Source organism: Drosophila persimilis, unplaced genomic scaffold, assembly GCF_003286085.1.
Source record: "Drosophila persimilis strain 14011-0111.01,24,50 unplaced genomic scaffold, DperRS2 tig00000002-arrow-pilon, whole genome shotgun sequence".
NCBI classification, from domain to species: domain Eukaryota; kingdom Metazoa; phylum Arthropoda; class Insecta; order Diptera; family Drosophilidae; genus Drosophila; species Drosophila persimilis.
The window spans coordinates 335,796-358,947 of NW_020825289.1; the positions used below are offsets into that span (position 1 = coordinate 335,796).

Consider the following 23,152-nt stretch of genomic DNA (forward strand, 5'->3'; position numbering starts at 1 on the left):
CCCAACGGGTCGAAAGTAATAAGTACACACAGATAGAATGGATACACATATGGAGGCAGAAGCTGCCGCTACAATGGCAATGGATGTGCAGCAAGAGATTGGTGAGGAAATATCGAGGTGCATTCGGAACTTTAAAAAAGATTCCCAAGAACGAAAGCAAACGGCCTCTTATTTTCAAGCCAAAATATCAGCACTCGAAAATGCGTGGAATCGCTTCAACAAAAACGACTCCAAACTTCGCGATACAGACAAAACGGATGAATACGTAAAATTCCGTGAAGACTGACGTACAACATGTAAGCAATACATTACGATGTTTACCGAATGCATGGATAAGCTATCACAGACGTCTAGTGCTAGTGGGGAACGTCAAATCGGCTTTAAAGAAAAGCGTGAGAATCCTCCAGTAGGTCTGATCCAGCAGTCCTCGAAGGATTACAGCAAACTGCTTTCACTATGTCGCCGACAAAAGGCCATAGTAGAGTCCGTTAAACGCAATCTGAAACAACTTTCAGAGGCGGAAGGACGCACATCAAATGATTTGATAAAATCACTATGGACTCAAGCGCAGGAAGTCCACTTCACAATTCATGAGGAATATGAGAACCCAGTGGAAGGAGGATATGACATGGAATCCTACCTAACACTGGAAAGTAAGGTCCAAAGAGCATTGGCAAAATCAGCCACACCAAACACGGATAACGTGCAGTTTGATGGGGATCTATTAAAATGGACCCAGTTCTTCGATCTGTTCTCATGCATGGTGCATGAGACCAACATGCCTACGGTGAAAAAGATGTGGTATCTTAAAACCACAGTTACCGGCGAGGCAGAAAGATTGATTTGACATATCGATCTAAAGGAAGAAAATTATGAAGCCGCTTGGGAAATACTAGTTGACGCATACAACAATCCCAGAGATGTGTCGAATACGGTACTGAACCGCTTCCTCAATCACCAAACAATTAATGACGATTCCAAGTCATTAAAAGAGTTGTATATAACAACCATAGAATCCCTTGCATCACTAAAGGGATTAGGCATCAATGTATGTACATGGGATCCGATATTGATTGCCATTATCAGAAACAAACTGGATGTAACAAATAAGGCCTTGTATGAGCAATCATTGGGAAGCTCAAAGGACATTCAGGCGCTGGATACGATGCTTCAGTTCTTGGAGCAAAGAATTCGGGTTCTAGGAACCAGTAAGAAGCCACCAGCATCAAGGAGAGAGCCAAAAGGCACGACATGTGCATCAGCAAACACAGGGAGAGCGCGAGCACCCTTATGCACATTCTGCAAGAAAGCAAAACAATCCATCCTAAGAGATCAGGTACTATCGCCTGAAAACAGTAACATATGGGACAACAGCTGCTCCGTTCCTAGCAACGAAATGTCTGGATCATTTGGCAATACAATACAAAGACAGACTACCAGTCGGATCAACAACATTAAAAACCGATTTCTATGTTGACGACTGTCTAACTAGCGCAAACACGATTCCAGAGGCAATTCATGTTAAACAAGAACTAAATAAGATATTGCTACCGTCCGTGCTCCAACAATGAGCAACTTCTCCAAGGAATCCCCAAAGAGGATATTGTAACCGATGTAAAACTAGGAGAGACAATAGAGCACTACAGCGTGAAAACTCTGGGTCTCATCTGGATGCCGAAGAAGGATACATTGTGTGGACGAACACAGAAAAGCCAGGCTACACGCATCACCAAACGGGTGGTATGTTCCGAACTGGCCCAAATCTTTGACCCACTAGGACTCTTTGCACCGGTGGTAGTAAAAGCAAAAATCTTCATGCAACAACTTTGGGAGCTCAAACTGGATTGGGATGACGAATTACCATTACAACACCAAACCGAATGGAAAGAATACCGGGACGACTTACAAACATTGAACAAAATGCAAATTCCCCGGCATATCTACGATGGTAAAATTCCAGTTACACAAGAACTCCATACGTTTGTAGATGCATCAGAACGAGCATATGGCGCAGCAGTATATGTACGCGCTACATACAAAAACAACCAAGTGTCAGTAAGACTGGCGCCGACAGCCAAACAATCGCTACCACGGTTAGAACTTTGTGCTGCAGACCTCGGTGCCGAGCTCACAAACCGAGTCCGACAGGATCTGCACATGGACATTAACACGGTTTCAGGATGGTTTTGGAGTGATTCCACCGTTGTGTTATCCTGGATAAACGCATCGTCATCAACATACCATACCTTTGTGGCAAATCGAATAGCCAAGATCCAGGCATTAACAAACCAGTCACAATGGCGTCACGTGTCATCGGCCAACAACGCAGCCGATGTCCTGTCAAGAGGAACCGCAGCAAGCAGACTGGCAGATCACAATCTGTGGTTATATGGACCATTATTCCTGCACGGATCTCGAGACAACTGGACGAAGGCAGCCAACATAGAACCCAGCAATCTTGAGAGAAAAGCTAAACATATAAGCTTGGCAATCACACCTAGCGCACTTGGGGATGAATTATATACTTGCAGACATAGCAACTCGTTTCACAAACTGCAACGCATTGTGGCATATATGTTTCGCGTTTGCTACAAAACCAACAGAGCGAACACCACGACGCTCTGCGCAGACGAACTGACGCCCGCACTATAATCCTGCGAACCATACAACAAGTCGAGTTTACAGCAGAGTTAAAACAGTTCCAACGCTATAAGACTGTGGATAGAAAGAGCTCGATCATATCGTTATCTCCCTTCCTAGGAGACGATGAGCTCATCCGAGTTGGTGGTAGACTTGAAGAAGCTCTACTTCCATACAACGCAAAACACCCAGTTTTGCTGCCTTACAATGACCCAATCGTCAAAATGATCTTGCGGGAGCTACATGAGGAGAACATGCATTGTGGTGCTCAAGCATTAAGGGCAATCGCAAGACAACAAAATTGGATTATCAATGACAAGACAATGGCTAGAAGCATCATCCACAGCTGTGTTAGATGCACCAAGGCTAGACCAAAGCTGATGAACCAGATCATGGGCAATCTCCCAGCACAACGAGTCACACTAGCACGCCCGTTTCTTAATGCAGGCGTCGACTACTGTGGACCAATCTCGATCCACCATAAGATCCGAGGCAAAAGACCAGATAAGGCATTCATCGCCGTGTTCTGCTGCTTTTCCACAAAGGCAGTACACCTGGAGCTGGTAAGCTACCTACCACAGATGCATTCTTGGCCGCCCTGCGTCGATTCTTAAGCAGACGTGGGAAGTGCCAAACTATTCATTGCGACAATGCAACGAACTTTGTGGGTGCAAACAACCAGCTTAAAGAATTAGAAGACTCTATATTCAGCTCAAAGGCAAGTGCTCTGATCACGAATCATTGCAACAAAAAACAAGTGGATTTTAAATTCATTCCTCCCAGGGCTCCATCGTTTGGCGACCTCTGGGAAGCGGCGGTAAAATCAGCAAAAAAGCTGTTGATAACAACCACCAACACAGCCTCATTGACATTTGAAGAACTAAACACAGTGATAATCGAAATTGAAGCAATTCTCAATTCTCGACCCATCACTCCAATGTCAAATGATCCCACTGATACAACAGCGCTCACCCCAGGACACTTCTTGATTGGTGAACCATTGACAACGAATCCTGACGTCAATACTGATCATCAAGGAAGAACATTGGTCAAGCGCTGGGAATTGGTATCGCACCTAAAGCATTCATTCTGGAAACAATGGTCTACAGAATACCTCCAAGAATTGCAAGCTCGGCATAAATGGAAGACCGCTTCACCAAACGTACCTGAAGGATTATTACTTTTGGTTAAAGAAGACAACCTTCCTGTAATGAAGTGGCCAATGGGTCGCATCATTAAGACATATCCTGGACAGGACAACCACGTACGAGTGGTTGACGTTAAGACAGCATCTGGCGTATACAAGCGCCCGATCACTCGTCTAGCGCCGCTCTTTCCAGAAGATGTGGCAATCAAACGTTCCCACAACGTGATCAGTGACACCACGGAGAGTAATGAGCCACCCACACAGCGAACAACAAAATTGTCACCTACATTAACATCAACATTAGGGGTGCTGTTGCTCATGCTTCCATTAGCGTTGTCACAGTCAATAAATGTGACACAATTCGCAAACAAGCCTGGAATATTCTATGAGAAACTTGGAACATCAAGAATAGCAACGTCTGAGTGGACCATGATCTTATACCATGACTTGGACCCATATTGGAAGAATATGCAACTAATGTCTGCTGGAATTTCAGAGTTACGATACATGTGCCCTGAACTAAATGAGGGGGAACGTTGTGAGTTGCTGCGGAGACCGCAACTCTACATTTATACCCGATACTTAGTCAGTATGGCGCTCCTCAGGCAGACACCGCTAATATTAAACGATACGACAAAGAGTGCGTGCGAGAAAGACAGAAAATCAGTCTGATCGTGACGTCGGGAGCTGCGTAGCTACTGCAAATTGATTTCTTGCTTTTGGCTAAAAAAATGATCCGATCTGATCCAGACTCAGCAGTCTGATAGATATGGTCATTCTCTATGATTCTGCGTTTTTAGTTTTCTCGAATCTGTAATATTGTGGATGCCACAGATTTTCGTCCTTTGTGGGGGCGGAAGTGGGCGTAGCGAAGTTTTGAAATATTTTTGTAGCAGTGACATATCACAGAAGTCTGGATCCAAAACATCGTTGCTCTAGCTCTTATAGTCCTTGAGCACTAGGCGCTGAAGGGGACGGACAGACGGACAGGCAGACAGGGCTCAATCGACTCGGCTATTGATGCTGATCAAGAATATATCTACTTTATGGGGTCGGCAACGATTCCTTCTGGATGTTACACACATCAACTTTTACCACAAATCTAATATACCCCAATACTCATTTTGAGTATCGGGTATAAAAATGTTCCGGCATGTAACTCAATAGTTCAACACTTTCAATATGTGTATAACGAGCTACAAACAGGAAGCGTTTTAATGAAAAACTTTCGAAAACGCAGATCGCCGCTGGATATCATAGCAAATGTAGCAAGCAGTCTTTTTGGTGTTCTCGACGCAAAATACGCAGAGGAGATGACTCAAGTAATTGAGAAAGTGAAAACCAATGAAGACTTTTTACTACATCTGCTCCAACACCAAACATCAATTGTCGACGCGACAATAAACGTAGTCAGAAAAGACAAGGTAACAACTGACAATCGCCTAAAAATTTTGGAAGAGAATGTGGCTACTATCAACCGAGAAAGAGGGTCATATCACAGCGATCATCTGACTCAAGCGTACTTAGGACTAATAGCAGAATAAACCCAGCTCACAACAACTCTTCAACGAATGCAGTCCGACATATCTGATGTCCTAATCGGTATTCATCATCGGAGAATAAGCCCCACGCTGGTGTCTCCCGAGCAACTAAGAGACCAACTAAACCAGATACGGGATCATTTGCCACAAGATCAAATACTGCCGGTCACAACGAAGGAGGTGATTAAACCATACAGAATCATGCGAGCCGAAGGAACCCCGACTGCAAAACACGTCATCTTCAAGGTGACGCTACCGCTGGTCTCAACAGCTCAGCTCGAAGTCTTCAGCAACCACCCAATTCCGTTTTGGGATTCAACAAGCTGGAGTCTATTTGACCTCAGAACCACCATAGTAACGGTTAACATCCACCGAGACCAGTTCATGGGCACTACCCAAGAGGAATTCCGACGTTGTCTTAAAGTACACAACGAGGAGTTCATCTGCTTTGACCATCAGACGATCTTCAATGTGGACAATCGCTGTGAGTTTCAACTGTTTAACAATAAAACAGAAACACTGTGTCAGGTAACACACACAACGGCTGACACGGTGTGGCTAAAAACTCAGCATCCAAATAAATGGATCTTCGCAACGCATTCTACAACTAAACTTCAAGCAGTATGCAACGGAGTTCCGTCAACCATAGCACTGGAAGGAACTGGTCTACTCTCCATGTCCCCTGGTTGCACTGCTCGCAATACTGAAGTAAGCATCAGCACCTTCAGCACCACAATCAGCGAAGTAAAATCGACTTACACTCGGTTTGGTGACCTGAGCCCACCGGAGACATCACCCTCGCCACCAAAGTGGCAACTGAAGAACCAGACATCAGACTTTCTTCAAGAACTTGATGATCTACGCCAGCAACTATCAGCCATAAATCATCACGAGCTGCCACACCATCTCACCACCGTGCAGCACCATCAACTCGCTGCTTATGCAGCCCTAGCAATATCAATTCTATTGATCATTGCCTTCATCTTCCGGAAGAAGTATCAACTATGGAAACCAAGGCCATCAAATCCCGATCCAGCCATGTCATCACCCCCTATACCCCTTGCACGCCGGTTTGCCGTCGACTTGAACGATGGTTGAACACAGTTTCAACGGCCGTAATAGTGTATAATACCCGTCGGCATAACACAGTGGCACCGTGACACAGTGTTCTACGTAACATGCAATATAATACCTCACGACAACACACTAGCCACTGCAGTGAGTTCTGCTGACAATGCACTCTCTCCGCAGAGTGCGAAGACAGCGGGGCAGTTGCTATTCTATAAATAAGAATCATTTTTATCAATAAAATCAGTATCAGAAACAGTACCATAACTGCCTGTCACTCATCTTCCATCGCAATCATCAGAGGCTGTCGCCGTGTCTTCAGACCCTCCCTTGCGCACCGTAGGATACCCACTCCGCAGTCCAACTGGTTCAAGTTCTAGTTGCGACGACCAAACTGTAGACGGTTTATGTACCGTATGCAACCCAGCTTCCTACACACACACACACACACATCAACACCGCTATTACTAAAATGTGTGAGAACACTTTAACTCCGCACTTGCAACATCTCTGCAAATCGCTTATTTCTCCAGCTCAGCATGAATTTATAAGGCGGAGATCAACAACCACAAATTTATTAGAGTTCACCTCCTTCATTATCAAAGGCTTTCAAGGTAAGTTTGGCTACGTTTTTCCTGGGATCCGCGAGTAACAGCCTTCTGCTGGTTCCACACGTGCCAATTGATGGTGCAGTAATTGCATCGCCACTTGAAAGATGTAGTCATTGCATATCAACGTCAAAAACAAAAGTTCTTACTTAAAAACGACTATGGAAGAAGAAAAAACAACAGACAACCGCATCATCATTCTTGCCCAAAAGGATCATGTTCATGTCTTCCAAGTCCATATCCGCTAAAATTCGCTAAGAAATATCGGATGGTTTATCGGAAACTTCAATATACAGACTTACCAGCACGTATAGCCCGAAGAGTTCTTTACTCTGGCCTCCTTACTTAAACCCAATGAAAAACTTGTTCGAATACTTGAAACGTAGAATTGGTACAAATACGTTTCGAAAAGCCAAAGAATTGGGGTAATTTGTACAAAAAAAAAACGTATGAGATTTCAGTAGAGACTTGCCGCTTATGACGCTTAAACAAAAACATAGACTTGCTTATGTTTTTGATATTTAGTCGATCACAAACTATATACATATTTGTAAAATACGTACTGTAGGTTAGAAAACTAAAAGTGAATTGAATTAGTTCTGTACATTTATTAAACAAGTTCTTCGAGACGTGACCATATCAGTAGCGTGTGTATATTAAAAATTTCGATGAGATAGCTATTCTATTAAGGGAGTAGTTTAATATAAACATACGAACCGACATATATCTATCAAATATCTATTCTGCCAGAACAAAAAAATGTAATATCTAATTTTCCAATATCTAAAATCATATTTCAGTTATGATAAACAAGACGGACAGACGGTGTTCACATATGGACATGGGTACAATTTCTACTTATCGTACGAGTAGTCTTAAGTAAATAGTATAGTGGGCCACAAGGCGCTGTGATTTTAATATCCCAAATATTTATGCAGAAATGTTAATTAGTATAACGTTTATTTATATTTAATGTAAGTTGTATATCAGTTCTAGGATAGGTTTTTAATGATAATTAATTTGGCGACTTTGGCGACGGACAACTGATGAGACGTCTTATTAAAACGAAGGCTGAGAACTGAGTAATGAGAGTCCTCTCTCGGGCGCTTGACGCGCTTTCGTGATTCGCTCTCTGCTCTCTCGCGATCGGGGCAGGGAACGCTAGCGTACAGTCAGCACAGCCTTCTTACATTCGGCCATCCGGACTGTCGTCATCCAACCTGAATGACAACATAGATTCGGATTGCGTCGTCTTTTTGCTCCAAAAATAAACCGGGTGAAGCTTTGCCTCGAACATACAAAGCTGCTATCGTTATAACTTTCTTTGTTTTGGTAATGCATTCCTCGCCGTCGTTGGTATATATAATGATGTCATCCATATACAGCTGCGTAAACGGCTTATACGGCACATACGGCTAGAAAATATGATTTACAAACCGTATGGCACATTGTTGAATTCAAAAAGTCTACACAGACTCTCAACGTTCTCAACGTTCAACGTTCTCAACGATCTATCTTTCTGAAAATTACAATTCTGCTCGCTATGTGAGAAGTTGATTTGCGTACAATACCCTGATCGAGCCACTCAATTAATATGTTTTTTTTACAGCTGTAGCTTCATCTCCAGATTCACGGCTTGGCGACTTAAAAAAAAGGTTTTAACAATCCATCTTGAATGATCTTAAGCTCAATTTGACATATTCTAGGCATTTTGGCTGACTTGTAACTGCTTTCCACTAGCTGCTTGATGTTCTTTTGATATTGGGGTGGGGCCACAAAATTACCTGGAGTTTCGATCACATTGTAAACCATGTTATACTCCGGAAGAGGGACTTTTCTGATGTTCCAGGCTTAGGAAACTTATTTATAAAATCGTAGCCCAATAGTCCATCGTAGCCCAATAGGCCCCGCAAAGTGGTTACACTTTCCAGCACTTTCACATCGTTCATCTTTTCAAAAACGCCGTTGGATAATTACGGGAGATATTTTCACTCTCGTTATGATCCGGCGAACCGCAATTAAAACAATATAATTTTTTCCTTCAGTTACCGACGTTTTATTCTTAAATGCAACTGTGTTTTTGTCACTGCTGAGTTTTCCTTGAACCAGTTCGTAAATAGCATGCTCTTCCTTCAACGCCTTATACGACTGGCACCGATATATTGGCAGTTTGAACTGGCTTTTTTGTTTGCATCCTGTTTACGATATACCGCAATTTTGCTGCTTCTTCAATATTTCCGACGCAGGCTATCTTCTCCATGTTCAACAAATATTCGTGGAAAGTTTCCGATCTCTTCATTTTACGATTTCGCAGCGATTGGTGGATATCCGCACTATTGGTATTACTTTCGAGTTCTCATATAAATTATACCCAATACTCAAAATGAGTATAGTGGTATATTAGATTTGTGCTGAAAATGGATGTGTGTAAGGTCCAGAAGGAATCGTTGCCGACCCCATAAAGTATATATATTCTTGATCAGCATCAATAGCCGAGTCGATTGTCTGCCATGTCTGTCTGTCCGTCCCTATGAGAGCCTAGTGCTCAAAGACTATAAGAGCTAAAGCAACGACATTTTATATCCGGACTTCTATGATATGTCACTCTTACAAATTTATTTCAAAACATCGCCCCGCCCACTTTCTCCCCCACAAAGGGCGAAAATCTGTGCCATTCACAATTTCAAATAATTGTAGAGGAAGACTATATCTTCTAGAGTGCAAAATCTGAACCAGATCGTATAAATATTTCAATTTCTCTCGCTCTGTCTCTCTCTAACACACAGGTTTCATGGTCGTCTTTGGATATTGCAAAATGTGAGCGGCTAGATCTCAGAGACTAAAAGAGCTAGAGCAACCAAATTGGTCATCCTCACTCCTGTGATATCGAACCTGCACAAGTATATTTCAATATTTCGCGCCACCCCTTTCCGCCCCCGCAAAGGACGAAAATGTGTGGCATCCGCAGATCTCAGAGCCTATTAAGGCTAGAGCAACAAAATTTGGTATTTACACTCCTGTTAAATCTCACTGTTACATGTGTATTTCGAAATTTCGCCCCACCCCCTTCCGCCCCCAAAAAGAGCGAAAATCTGTGGCATCCACAATATTGAAGATACGAGAAAACTAAAAAAGCACAATCATAAAGAATGACCATATCTACCAGATTTCTGAATCAGGATCAGATCGGATCACTTTTATAGCCAAAAGGAACAAATCAATTCGCAGCGCCCGACGACATGCTCAAACTGATTCGAACGCACTCTTTGTCATGTCGTTTAATATAAGCGGCGTCTGCCGGAGGTGAGCCATACTGACTAAGTATTCAGTATAAATGTAGAGTTGCGGTCACAACGTTCCCCCTCGTTCTTTCTTACAACGTAAAAATTAGACGAGCACTCGGATTCCAAGAATAGCTTAGCTGCGCCACACATCTTGCCTCTGCCCTAAACATATATTTGTTTGTCAGATAGCATCAGCATTATGTTCGAAAATGTCGAACCACTTTTGCACGTGGATTCCGCGCGAACTCCACAACAAATACCCAACACAGCAATGTCGACCGAAATTTTCTCTATCGCTATTCTTTTCTGTGCGTCTATGATCGTTGTATTGCGCGTCGACACAGAAAAAAACCCAACAACAACAGCAACATCGACAGAAACATTCTCTTTCGCTGTCGCTTCTTTTCGTTTGTCCTCTGTATATGCACGCAGCAGCAAACCCAACAACAATACAACCAAATTTCGCAACGACTTTTCGCTTTTTGGGCAAATTTGAGCCCAATTTCATGACTGTCCGACTTCATAAATTCACAGTTTTATTACATATAAAACAATACATATATACAATAATATGACTTAAGTAAATGTGCAATCTATAAAAACACATAATGAGACCCGTTACGGTGATAATGACCCATAATATATTTGTAGACCAAAGTAAACAATTGTAACTATCGAAACAGCATATTAACCACATATTTAACCAAACAAACCTAGTACTTATCCAAACCTCAGTAACTGAAGACTTATTTGGTGGTAATCATGTCGCTAGTAAAAAAAGCTCGAGTTGACAGCTTATGACCTTACAGCCTGTCCAAGGCGTCAGAATCTCGTGTAGGCCGCGAGGGTCGCGCGGGTTCGGAAAAAGTTGCGACAAGACCAATTGTTGTTGACCAAAAATCGGGGGGACACCCGATACTCAGTCAGTATGGCTACCCTTCGCCAGATGGCGCACATAATGCACGAAAAAGCGTCTGTGACAGAGCGACAGCAAATGAGTACGCCATTTCTTCTGTCTGGCTATAATAATGATCCGATCTGATTCGCATTCTGCAGTCTGGAAGATATTGTCAGCTTCAACTAGCTTCAGAAAGCTAGAGAGCTTTCTTGTATTTTCAAAATTGGGGTTGCCACAGTTTTTCGTCCTTTGTGTGGGCGGAAGAGGGCGTGGAAAAAATTTGAAACAAACTCGATTCAGTGTGATATAACAGGAGTCTGAATAAAAAGTGTTGATGCTGTAGCTCTTATAGTCGCTGAGAACGTCAAACAAGACGAACGGACGGACAGACAGAGATGGTTTCCACTTCCACCACAAATCATGTATCATGTATACATACTCTTCGAGTAACGGGTATACCAATACACAGCGGCAACAAGTCTGAGAATTTTTGATTTTAGTATACATATATAGATAATAAATAGAATAGATATATAAATATAATAAATCTAAATTATAGATCTTTGATGGTTGAAAAATGCAATTTACCTTTCCAAAAACTTTTTGAATGGTTTTCCTTTGAGCTGCGTGAATATCTCTTCCATATAAGGCTGTAAAATATTTAATAAATATGAATATTGGGCTGAAGGGTCAGTGAAAAATGTAAATATTTAAATATTGTAAAACTATATATAAAACACTAAACTAAAATCTGACAGAAGAGATATCTTTAATTCGTAAATGTGGAGTCAGATCCGAAAAAGGGCCCCCGCAGCTTCCAACATTTGGACCTATTGTGTGTTAAAAATATATATATAAATAAATATTTATATTATTATATCACTGGAATTGACGTGTAGGAAATAACAAGTGCTTCTTTTTTGAGTGCTTGATACGTTGATTGATACGTTCGGTATTCCGCGATGCATTTGGTCAGACAATGCTACCAACTTTTTGGTCGTAAGGAACGAGTTGGAGGACCTTCGGCAGCTGTGTGCTATACAGCATCGGTTAGGAAAGATGCAATTATCTTCTCCGGGAAATACCCGCCAACACTCTACGCCTCTACGCAAAGGTTGCGCGACTGTCAGAATGGCACTAAATCCCTCACAAATCCCTATCCCAATATTAAATGGATACAGGTTTTCCTTCTGCTACAGTGTCAGTTACTAAGTTTTGGTAATTGACGAAAAGAGCAATTGGCACCTGAACGTCAAGGATAGAGTGAAGAAGACAAAGACTGTGCTATATACATGTAAAAAAGCAATTGGCTTAAAATGGCGCATGAACTAGTTAAGCCGGTGCTTTTACCAGGTCCAGACGGGCTTCCAGGTTGTGTACTCAGATACTGCGCCGAGGCTATGTGTGGATCCTTGCTTAAACTATTCACCCTGTCCATTGATTCTTCCTGCTTTCCCCCGATCTGGAAGGAATCGCTTATAATTCCTCTCCATAAAAATGGTAGCAAGTCTGATGCAAAAAATTATAGAGGTATAGCAAAGTTATCCGCTATTCCTAAAATGTTTGAGAAAGTCTTAACTTCGCACTTGCAACACCTCTGCAAGTCACTTATATCTCCAACTCATCATGGACTTGTAAGTCGGCGATCAACCACCACGAATTTGTTAGAGTTTAGCTTTTTCATTATTAAAGGCTTTCAAGGTAACTTACAGACTTACAGGATGTCATTTACACCGACTTACACCGACTAGTAAAGCATTTGACTCTGTAACCCATTCCCTTTAGCACATAAACTTGACCTTTTAGGGTTTCCGCCCAACATCTTGAGATAGATTTCTAGCTAGTTTTGTTCCAGGTCTCAAAGAGTCCTCTTCAAAAACTCCCTCACTTTACCAGTAAAGGCTTCTTCGGGAGAACCACAGGGCAGCCATCTAGGCCCTTACTTTTCACACTCTTTATTAATGACTTGCCTTCGGTATTAACATACTCTCGAGTACTTATGTATGCGGATGATGTTATACTCTGTATTCAGTATAAGGACATTTCATTTCAATCAAGCTTGCAATCCGATCTCAATAACTTTCAGTCATGGTGTTGTGCAAACTTGTTACACCTTAATGCCTCGAAATGCAAAGTTATGACATTTCATCGTTCTAGCCCCTTGTTGGCTCCATATTAGTGTTGGGTAAACATTGCTCATTTTGGTGAACATGTTCACTTGTTCTTTTTTAGTAAGTGAGTCAACTCACTCATATTGCTCACTTGCTCTCTTAGATTGCTCAGTTACTCACTTGTTCACTTGCTCAGTTGCTCACTTGCTCAGTTGCTCACTTGCTCAGTTGCTGACTTGCTCTCTCAGTTGTTCACTATTCATGCACAGATGGTTCCAAATTTCACTATACTTTCGAATTAGCGACATAGTGAATTTTTCAAAAGAGCTTTGCCGGTAATACAAAAAGTGTGAAGTAAACGCAAATATGAGCAAAGCTGCCAGATCGCAAGATACCCTTTGAGGAGCAAAATTGCGCAAAAAGTGAGTAGAGAACAAGTGAGTAAAAATGAACAAGTGAACAACAAAGAACAAGTGAGCAAAAAAGAACAAGTGAACAACAAAGAACAAGTGAACAAAAAAGAACAACTTGGAAGGAACATGTTCAGTTGCTCACTCACTCATGAGTAACACAACACTACTCCATATACCCTATGTGGGGTTCTCTTGAGAGAATTACCCTGGTGGATGATCTGGGTGTTATGTTAGACCCCAAGTTAAAGTTTTCTGAACACACTTCTACCATGGCACACTGGGCGGAATTCCCAAATAAGTGGCATAAAGTCGAATAAAGCAGATATCGAGCTGAAACTTGGTGTATTTAATAAATATAGCACTCTAAATATTTGAACAAAATTTTAAGTTATTCTGACCACGCCTACCGCAATAGCCTTTATATGGCAACAAGGCGTATACGTGATCACAAAGGAAAGTCATGAGAGCTATAAAAAAGTACTAAAATTTTAAAGGAATTTATTATTCTGTTGTAATTTTGATGTAATAGTGGTAAATATAAAAATATAAAGCAAATTTTTTGATAAACAATTCTTATTATGATCAAATTCTTACTGTACTATTTAACTATTTCTAACAATTTAGCTGATCTAAAAGTTCAAAGTACCGCAAGAGCCGCAAAAAGCCGCAAACTGGACTATTACTTACTTTTAATACACACTTTCTACTTTATTTTAACATACATTACATAACGCACAAACACGCAGAAGGTTAGTTTTTACTCCACACAAGACGAACACATTGGTTTGGTTTTCTTTTTATACCCGATACTCAAAATGAGTATTGGGGTATATTAGATTTGTGGTAAAAGTGTATGTGTGTAACGTCCAGAAGGAATCGTTTTCGACCCCATAAAGTATATATATTCTTGATCAGCATCAATAGCCGAGTCGATTGAGCCATGTCTGCCTGTCCGTCCGTCCGTCTGTCCGTCCCCTTCAGCGCCTAATGCTCAAAGACTATAAGAGCTAGAGCAACGATATTTTGGATCCAGACTTCTGTTGATCTTCTTCTTCCAAAAATATTTCAAAACTTTGCCCCGCCCACTTCCCCCCCACAAAGGGCGAAAATCTGTGGCATCCACAATTTCGACGATACGAGAAAACTAAAAACGCAGAATCGTAGAAGATGACTATATCTTACAGAGTGCAAAATCTGAACCAGATCGTATAATTATTACAGCCAGAATCACGAAAACAATTTCACTCTTTCTCGCTCTGTCTCACTCTAACACACAGGTTTCATGGTCGGTTTTGCCAATTGCAAAATATGAGATCAAGGATCTCAGAACCCATAAGAGCTAGAGTAACCAAATTTGGTACACACACTCCTTTAAGATGTCACATTAAAACGTATATCTCAGAATTTCGCCCCACCCCCATCCGCCCCCACAAAGGACGAAAATCTGTTGCATCCACAATATTGCAAATTCGAGAAAACTAAAAACGCAGAATCATAGAGAATGACTATATCTATCCGGTTGCTGAATTTGGATCAGATCAGATAATTTTTGTAGCCAAAAGGAACAAATCAATTTGCATTGGCTACGCAGCGCCCGACGTCACGTTCAGACTGATTTTCTGTCTCTCTCGCACGCATTCTTTGTCGTGTCGTTTAATATTAGCGCGTCTGCCGGAGGAGAGCCATACTGACTTAGTATCGGGTATAACTGTAGAGTTGCGGTGTCCGCAGCAACTCACAACGTTCCCCCTCGTTTTTTTTGGACAATACAAAACAATTAACCTATATAACATATAACACATTTTAACACAAAATGTTTTTTGTTATTCTATCTACATACCCGGGCCTTTAAAATCCATATTTCACAATATTTTATTTTTGCAATGTGTGAATTTGCCAAGCGCTCAAAGTGAATAAAATTTTCCCGCCAATTTTGTCGCAGGAATCAGCTGACTAATCAACTGACTTTGAAGTTTGATCAGAATGACAGGGTTGCATTTTTAGCAACAAAATTTATTGATTTGTAATATATAGGGATTCTACTTTCAATACTTTCAGTACTTACGACCGTATAGAATCAGTACAGAACAACTTTTTGCTCTTTGCTCTGCGGGGCTCTTACTCTAGTAGACTGCTATTAGTAAACCTCCCATCCATAGTTAACCGTAGAAAAATGCTTGGTGTGATTTTTATGCACAACTTGATCAAGGGTGGCGTAGATAGCCCTGATCTGGTGAACCGCATAAACTTCAGTATTCCTATTAGACTTACTAGAAATTTTATACCGTTGTTCCTTCCAGTTTGTAGATCGAATTATTCCTTGCATGAAGCTTTTAGGGTCTTATGCTCGGATTATAATTCCCTCTACCATGTCATATCCACCACTAATTCTCTTCCTCTTATTAAATTACTAATCCTTACACACCTTTCTAGTAATTAGTAATTGTAGTGGTATTTGTATTTTGAATGCATGCTTAGTTCTCCTAGCAAGAATATCTATACTTTATCGGTTCGGAAACGTTTCCTTCTGGACGTTACACATATTCACTTTCTCCACAAATCTAATATACCCCGATACTCATTTTTAGTATCCGGTTTAAGAAGAAGATATACAGCCAGGCTGTAGTTTCCACTTCCACAAAAGTTTCCCCATTTACTGCGATCACATAAATTGGTGCTCAAAACGAAAACATTTTCCTCGACGAAATGAAAAGTAAACGGTGTTTCCCGCCACATTAATTCAAAATGTTACTTACAGCTCGTCAGACATATTAAATATAAAATAAAGTTGAATAAAAATGATGCAACAAGAGAGTTCAGACGAGCTCAAAATGTTTTTGCGATCACTTTTTCGTCACTTTTTATTTGTGTATGTCCAAAATGTATGCGCCGGCAAAGCAACGGAACGACGACCGAAAAAGAACCACCGAGATGTTTTGCACTGTTTCAAGTTCGAATTGGAGAGAGAGATATGTATGTGCAGCCGGTCTCGAGAGCTGTCTGAAGCAAAACGACGAAAGAGGAGGCGAAGAAAACTAACGGACCACGCTTAGAACTCTATGCAGCCGGTCTTGACAGTGCGCTGCGCAGCAACGAAACAGATGGCGAAAGAGAAGCAAAAACGCTAGAAGTCGCTAGAACTGCCACGGTCGGCCACAACGATCTTTGGTTCGCCACTTTTCGACAAATGTTACGTTAAACCTTCGAATTTGATTTAACGAACTACTTGGAACACTACTAACACACGACAAGTCCTCGGCGGTCACTTCGGGGTCACCAAAATTTTGGAAGCTGCCGAGCTTTTCGGCAACTCTGACTCCAAAATGTACAAGAAAATAATGGCTTTTTAACAACCATTTTTAAGGTTACAATTCGACGTTTATTGTTCGATATTGTTTGTGTTTGTTCGAGGCCGTGGCAGTGGACTTAGATTTAGGTGTTAGGCGTTTTGGGCGACAAACAGTACTACAGGACCGACTGCCTCGAATAGGAACGACCGACTAGACAGAAGGAAGGGTCGAAGCAGTGGCTTATAACAAGTAATAACTTTCCATAGGTGTGTGCGTGTTTGAACTGAGAGCGTACATAGGCTGAGCGCGATAACAGATAACTTAAGAGAGACGTGACTTGAAAGCTATTTACGGCTGCTGCTCCGAACAGGTGGTTTGGAAAAATTGGGCAAAAAGATCGGCAATTGCCTGATCATTATTTGCCGACGTATTAAGAAATGATAACGAGTATCGGTGTAAAAACTTATCTATTTCTGGGGATGGGAGAAAATTGATATCGGCCAGCTGTTGACTTAAAGCTGGATATAAATGAGTGTCCAGTAGCAAATTAAATTCGCATCCGACTTTTTCTGATAGTTTTGGGGCTTTCCAAATGTTTTCTCAGATGTTGTGCTTTTTTTCACATACCCTTAGTATCTTGCATCTGGTTGAATTGAACTTTGCAATTCCGAAACGCTGACCCAAACATTTTTTAGCTCCAGATAATTCAAAATGGATAATTTTTTGCGTTATTTTAGCTTTGTAGATTTGACTTTGACTTCTTAGTTTTCTCGTATCTTCAATATTGTGGATGCCACAGATTTTTGTTTTTCGTGGGGGCGGAAGGGGGTGGGGCGAAATTTCGAAATACACATGTAACAGTGAGATTTAACAGGAGTGTAAATACCAAATTTTGTTGCTCTAGCCTTAATAGGCTCTGAGATCTGCGGATGCCACACATATTCGTCCTATGCGGGGGCGGAAAGGGGTGGTGCGAAATGTTGAAATATACTTGCGCAGGTTCGATATCACATGAGTGTGGATGCCAAATTTGGTTGCTCCAGCTCTTATAGTCTCTGAGATATAGGCGCTCAAAGCCGACAAAGCCGACCATGAAACATGAATCAAAAATCGTTCGTTCTCGAGACGTGTTTTTGTTTTGTTCCGCTTATTTTCCATTTATTTTGCGAATACAGAAGCTGTTTTTCAAAACAAACCTTGATAAAATCCCCACTTAACCTACAGTAAAAAATCTGTTCTTTTACGCGAGTGCATGCCTATTTATTTATTTATTTTCATTCCTAATGCTACAAGCATGGGGCTTCTAATTAGAGCACTAGTCACTAGATGGCACATTAGTTTTGGTTGGGTCAAACTCAATTATTATGATTATATAATCATTTCTAATTTAGGGTTACATATGTATGTTATATTCGGCATTTATTAATTATAGGTAATGTTGTCTTTTATTTTATTTAATTTAATTAGGTTTTGAGATTTACGGTTCTTAATCTACTATAAGGTGGGTTCTCAACTGCGTTTTGAACTGTGAAAGGTTACTTATCTTTTTCATGTGATGCGGAAGCTGCTTCCAAATGCGAATGACATAGACGAAGAAATGCCTCTCGGAATTTAAAGTTGTATGTCGAATGGTGATAATATTATTTGTTCTGACGGAATTAGTGAATCTAAGAATTTGGAGCAGTTATTCGGGTTGTTTGGTGAATATTATCCTATGAAGGAATGTTAGCATCTTATAGTCAGTCCATTTAAAAAAATGCATTTCGAATATTTTGAATGAAAAAGCTGAAATTCTGTCATTACGGCTTAACCCAAATATATATCTAGCTGTATTATTAAAGCACACGTTCAATTTTTGTAGTGAGGGCACCATGAGAAAAACGTATACTGCATCGAGAGAGGTAGTTCTTATAGCATTGAGCATTAAGAACTAAAACGTTTGACCGAGCTATTCCATAGCGAGAGTGAGAAGTAGGAGAAGCAACTTGTTGAAATTTTGTATAGTCTTGATTTTAAGTTTTTTACACTGGATAATTCTTTGGTAAGCCAAGGGAGCTTTCCAGATCTAATCGGACAAGAAAGCGGGACACAAGAATCAAAAAATGTGCCAAGAGCATTGTAAAAAATGTTTGTGCCTTTTGTGACATCAGTGCACAAGTACAAAGCGGACCAATAAAAATCCCTAATGAGTATTATTAAGGTTATTAAGCTTCGCAAACTCGGCTTTACGAAAGCGGTCACTTTCAGATAGCCTACTCGACCGATCCAATACAGTTGGTCCTATATCTAGCGACACTTCGGAAGAAGGATGGTAGGCGTCTTCAAGAATAGTGAGCGGAAGGGCTCGGGTTAACAACACTAAAGTCGGATCCGATACAAAGCACAGATCAAGCAACCGACACAAGCAATTTTTCACATGGTTGACTTGAGACAGGGACAGGTCAAGCCAGCCGTCAACAAAGTCATGTCGTGACATGGGCCCTAGGTTACTAGACTCGTTTACCGAAGACCAAGCAGTTCCGGGCAAGTTTAAGTCACCAAGAACTATCATATGATCCTTATCTGATAGAGAGGAAGAAACAGCAGTTAAAACAGACAAATGCTTCTCATAAATAGAGATATCCGAAGAAGGTGGAATATACGAGTAATTAATGAATATAGCGATAGCGGGAAGAATCAGTTTTACACACAGGAATTTTAGTTCCGGTTGAGCCTGGACTGTGAAGTGTTCCGACGTGAAGTTAGAGTCCACTGCAATCAGAACCCCTCCTGCACGTCGAGACGAACGGTCCTTTTTAAAAGTTGTGTACCGACCAGCCAAAACCTCGGAACTAAGAGTGTCCGGCATTAAGTTTACTACGTAAGCCTCTAATAATCTGATAAGTTACCAAAAGAAAATTTAGTTTTTTGGAGAGGTGGAAGCAGGACGAGAGGATGAGGAAGAGGAAGTTTAGGTTGAGGGTGGCACAATGGAATGATTTGTTAGAGTTATGGGGGGCCTATTCTTCTTCTTAGCCTCCTCCAAATGCTCCGGCCAAAATTTAGCGGAGCAAATGGTGTCAAATTGAGTTGGGGAGATGCTTAGCTTAAACGAGGCTATCTCCCTGGCTTAAAAGATGTTAAATTTCTTCACCTTTAAACCCACGGCTATTATTTTGCTTTGAATAAAAGCAATTACATCATTAGATGTGAGGTCAAAAACTTGTCGTTTTGGTGGGACTCCCACCAGTGTTTTAGGCACCACAGGCCTAGTACCTGTGGTGACAATATCCGGAGGTCCGGACCTTTTGATCACTGGTGGGATCGGAATTAACGGGACAACTAGCGAGATTGCGGATACCACGGACACGGACGCTGCAGACGTACTTGGCTGCACGTTCTCCGCAGCGATGAATTCGGCTACCTTATCTGCATCGCCAGCACCTGTCGTTTCCCTTGGAGTGGCAAACGAGATCAACTGCTGCACACCGGGATTGGTCGGAGTCAGTTTTTCGGCAACGAGCTGCTGAGTGACTGTTGGCACTTGCAGATCCCGCGGAGTGACCCTTTTACGCCTCGGAGACTCACTCAGCAGTTGCAGACTGCCAAATTGAGACTCCATGGCTAAGAGCCGATCGTAATGCTTTTTAAAGCCCTTCCGCGTCTGCCTCATAAAAGCCACCATATCATTCTGCACCGCACGGCATGCCTCGCAACTGCAATGCAACCCATTGCGTTTGGCTATAGTATCACTCACGAGGCCAGAAAATCCAGCGCATTTTGCGTGCACTACGCTGTCGCAGAGCAAGCAGGGGACATTCGGCGGGTGACGTGCTTCTTACAAGTTTTTTTTGGCGCAGATCACAGCGTATTCCATTTTTATTATTTATTTATTTAAAAATTTCAAACAAATTGGTATCAGACCAATGTGCCAGACAACGCTCAAAGCGGAATTAGTAAAAAAAAAAAAGAGAGTACGTTAGAGAGCGGTTACAGCGAGAGCTACTAAAAATAGAGCGCTATTGCTCAGAAAGTTTAAAGAGCGAGAGTGAAAGAACAGTGGTTTGAGTTAGCGAGAGATAATAGGGAGAGAGTGATAGCTATAGCAAAAGCTACGGGATAAGAGCGGGTTAAACTCAGCTTGAGCGTACCTACAGACAGCAACACAAAAACAAACGAATAACAAACGGACAGAATATATTAAAAATTAGGTTTTTATGCAAAACAATAATTGCAAAGCTTCGTAAGTCCTATAATTTCTCTGTCTCAGCAGTACGGTTGCTATAGTCTTATCTCTTAAATAGGAGTCAGGCTGATGTCACCGAAACTGAAATGTCGACTTTTGCATATGTTAAGTGTAGTGTCCCACAGGGATCAGTACTTGGTCCATTATTGTTCTCCATTTATGTAAATGACCTGCCAATGGTATTGTCCGACTGTGATGTGCACATGTACGTCGATGACGTCCAATTATATGTTAGTCGACCGTTAAGTAGAATAGATGAGTGTATCAGTGTTAGCAATGTAGAACTTGAGAAGATTAGTGCATGGACGACTCACAACCGCCTATGCCTAAATCGAACTAAGTCAAAATGTTTGATTATGTTATTATTATCTATTAATATTACCAAACGATTTATACCGCTAAACATTCGGATGAAAATAGCAAAAGCATACTTTGTACCTGTACTCACCTATGGGATAGAGGCATTTGGTAACTGTGGTTACGCAGACAGGCAAAAATTGAACGTGTGCTTTAACGTAATGACAGAATTTCAGCTTTTTCATTCAAAATATTCGAAATGCATTTTTTTAAATGGACTGACTATAAGATGCTAACATTCCTTCATAGGATAATATTCACCAAACAACCCGAATACCTGCTCCAAATTCTAAGATTCACTAATTCCGTCAGAACAAATAATATTATCACCATTCGACATACAACTTTAAATTCCGAGAGGCATTTCTTCGTCTATGTCATTCGCATTTGGAAGCAGCTTCCGCATCACATGAAAAAGATAAGTAACCTTTCACAGTTCAAAACGCAGTTAAGAACCCACCTTATAGTAGATTAAGAACCGTAAATCTCAAAACCTAATTAAATAAAATAAAATAAAAAACAACATTACCTATAATTAATAAATGCGGAATATAACATACATATGTAACCCTAAATTAAATTAAATTAATTAAATTACATATGTAACCTTTTATCAAGGTTTGTTTTGAAAAACAGCTTCTGTATTCGCAAAATAAATGGAAAATAAGCGGAACAAAACAAAAACACGTCTCGAGAACGAACGATTTTTGATTCATGTTTCATGGTCGGCTTTGTCGGCTTTGAGCGCCTATATCTCAGAGACTATAAGAGCTGGAGCAACCAAATTTGGCATCCACACTCATGTGATATCGAACCTGCGCAAGTATATTTCAACATTTCGCACCACCCCTTTCCGCCCCCGCATAGGACGAATATGTGTGGCATCCGCAGATCTCAGAGCCTATTAAGGCTAGAGCAACAAAATTTGGTATTTACACTCCTGTTAAATCTCACTGTTACATGTGTATTTCGAAATTTCGCCCCACCCCCTTCCGCCCCCACGAAAAACAAAAATCTGTGGCATCCACAATATTGAAGATACGAGAAAACTAAGAAGTCAAAGTCAAATCTACAAAGCTAAAATAACGCAAAAAATTATCCATTTTGAATTATCTGGAGCTAAAAAATGTTTGGGTCAGCGTTTCGGAATTGCAAAGTTCAATTCAACCAGATGCAAGATACTAAGGGTATGTGAAAAAAAGCACAACATCTGAGAAAACATTTGGAAAGCCCCAAAACTATCAGAAAAAGTCGGATGCGAATTTAATTTGCTACTGGACACTCATTTATATCCAGCTTTAAGTCAACAGCTGGCCGATATCAATTTTCTCCCATCCCCAGAAATAGATAAGTTTTTACACCGATACTCGTTATCATTTCTTAATACGTCGGCAAATAATGATCAGGCAATTGCCGATCTTTTTGCCCAATTTTTCCAAACCACCTGTTCGGAGCAGCAGCCGTTAATAGCTTTCAAGTCACGTCTCTCTTAAGTTATCTGTTATCGCGCTCAGCCTATGTACGCTCTCAGTTCATACACGCACACACCTATGGAAAGTTATTACTTGTT

The 23,152-nt window shown here is 41.1% G+C and overlaps 1 protein-coding gene and 1 long non-coding RNA gene across 2 annotated transcripts in view; both read right to left on the reverse strand.

Moving 5' to 3' along the window:
* LOC6602044 (G protein-coupled receptor kinase 1) overlaps positions 1-23,152 on the reverse strand; it is a 272,725-nt gene that overhangs the window by 221,780 nt on the left and 27,793 nt on the right. The window contains exon 6 of the mRNA XM_026985719.1: positions 11,775-11,836. Coding sequence (XP_026841520.1) covers positions 11,775-11,836 — 62 coding nt within the window. The remainder of the gene's footprint in view (positions 1-11,774; positions 11,837-23,152) is intronic.
* LOC113565101 lies at positions 6,975-7,370 on the reverse strand. Its single transcript, XR_003408438.1, has 3 exons — positions 7,307-7,370; positions 7,154-7,258; positions 6,975-7,055 (listed from the first exon to the last, which is right to left on the reverse strand). It is a non-coding gene; the product is annotated as an uncharacterized LOC113565101 (long non-coding RNA).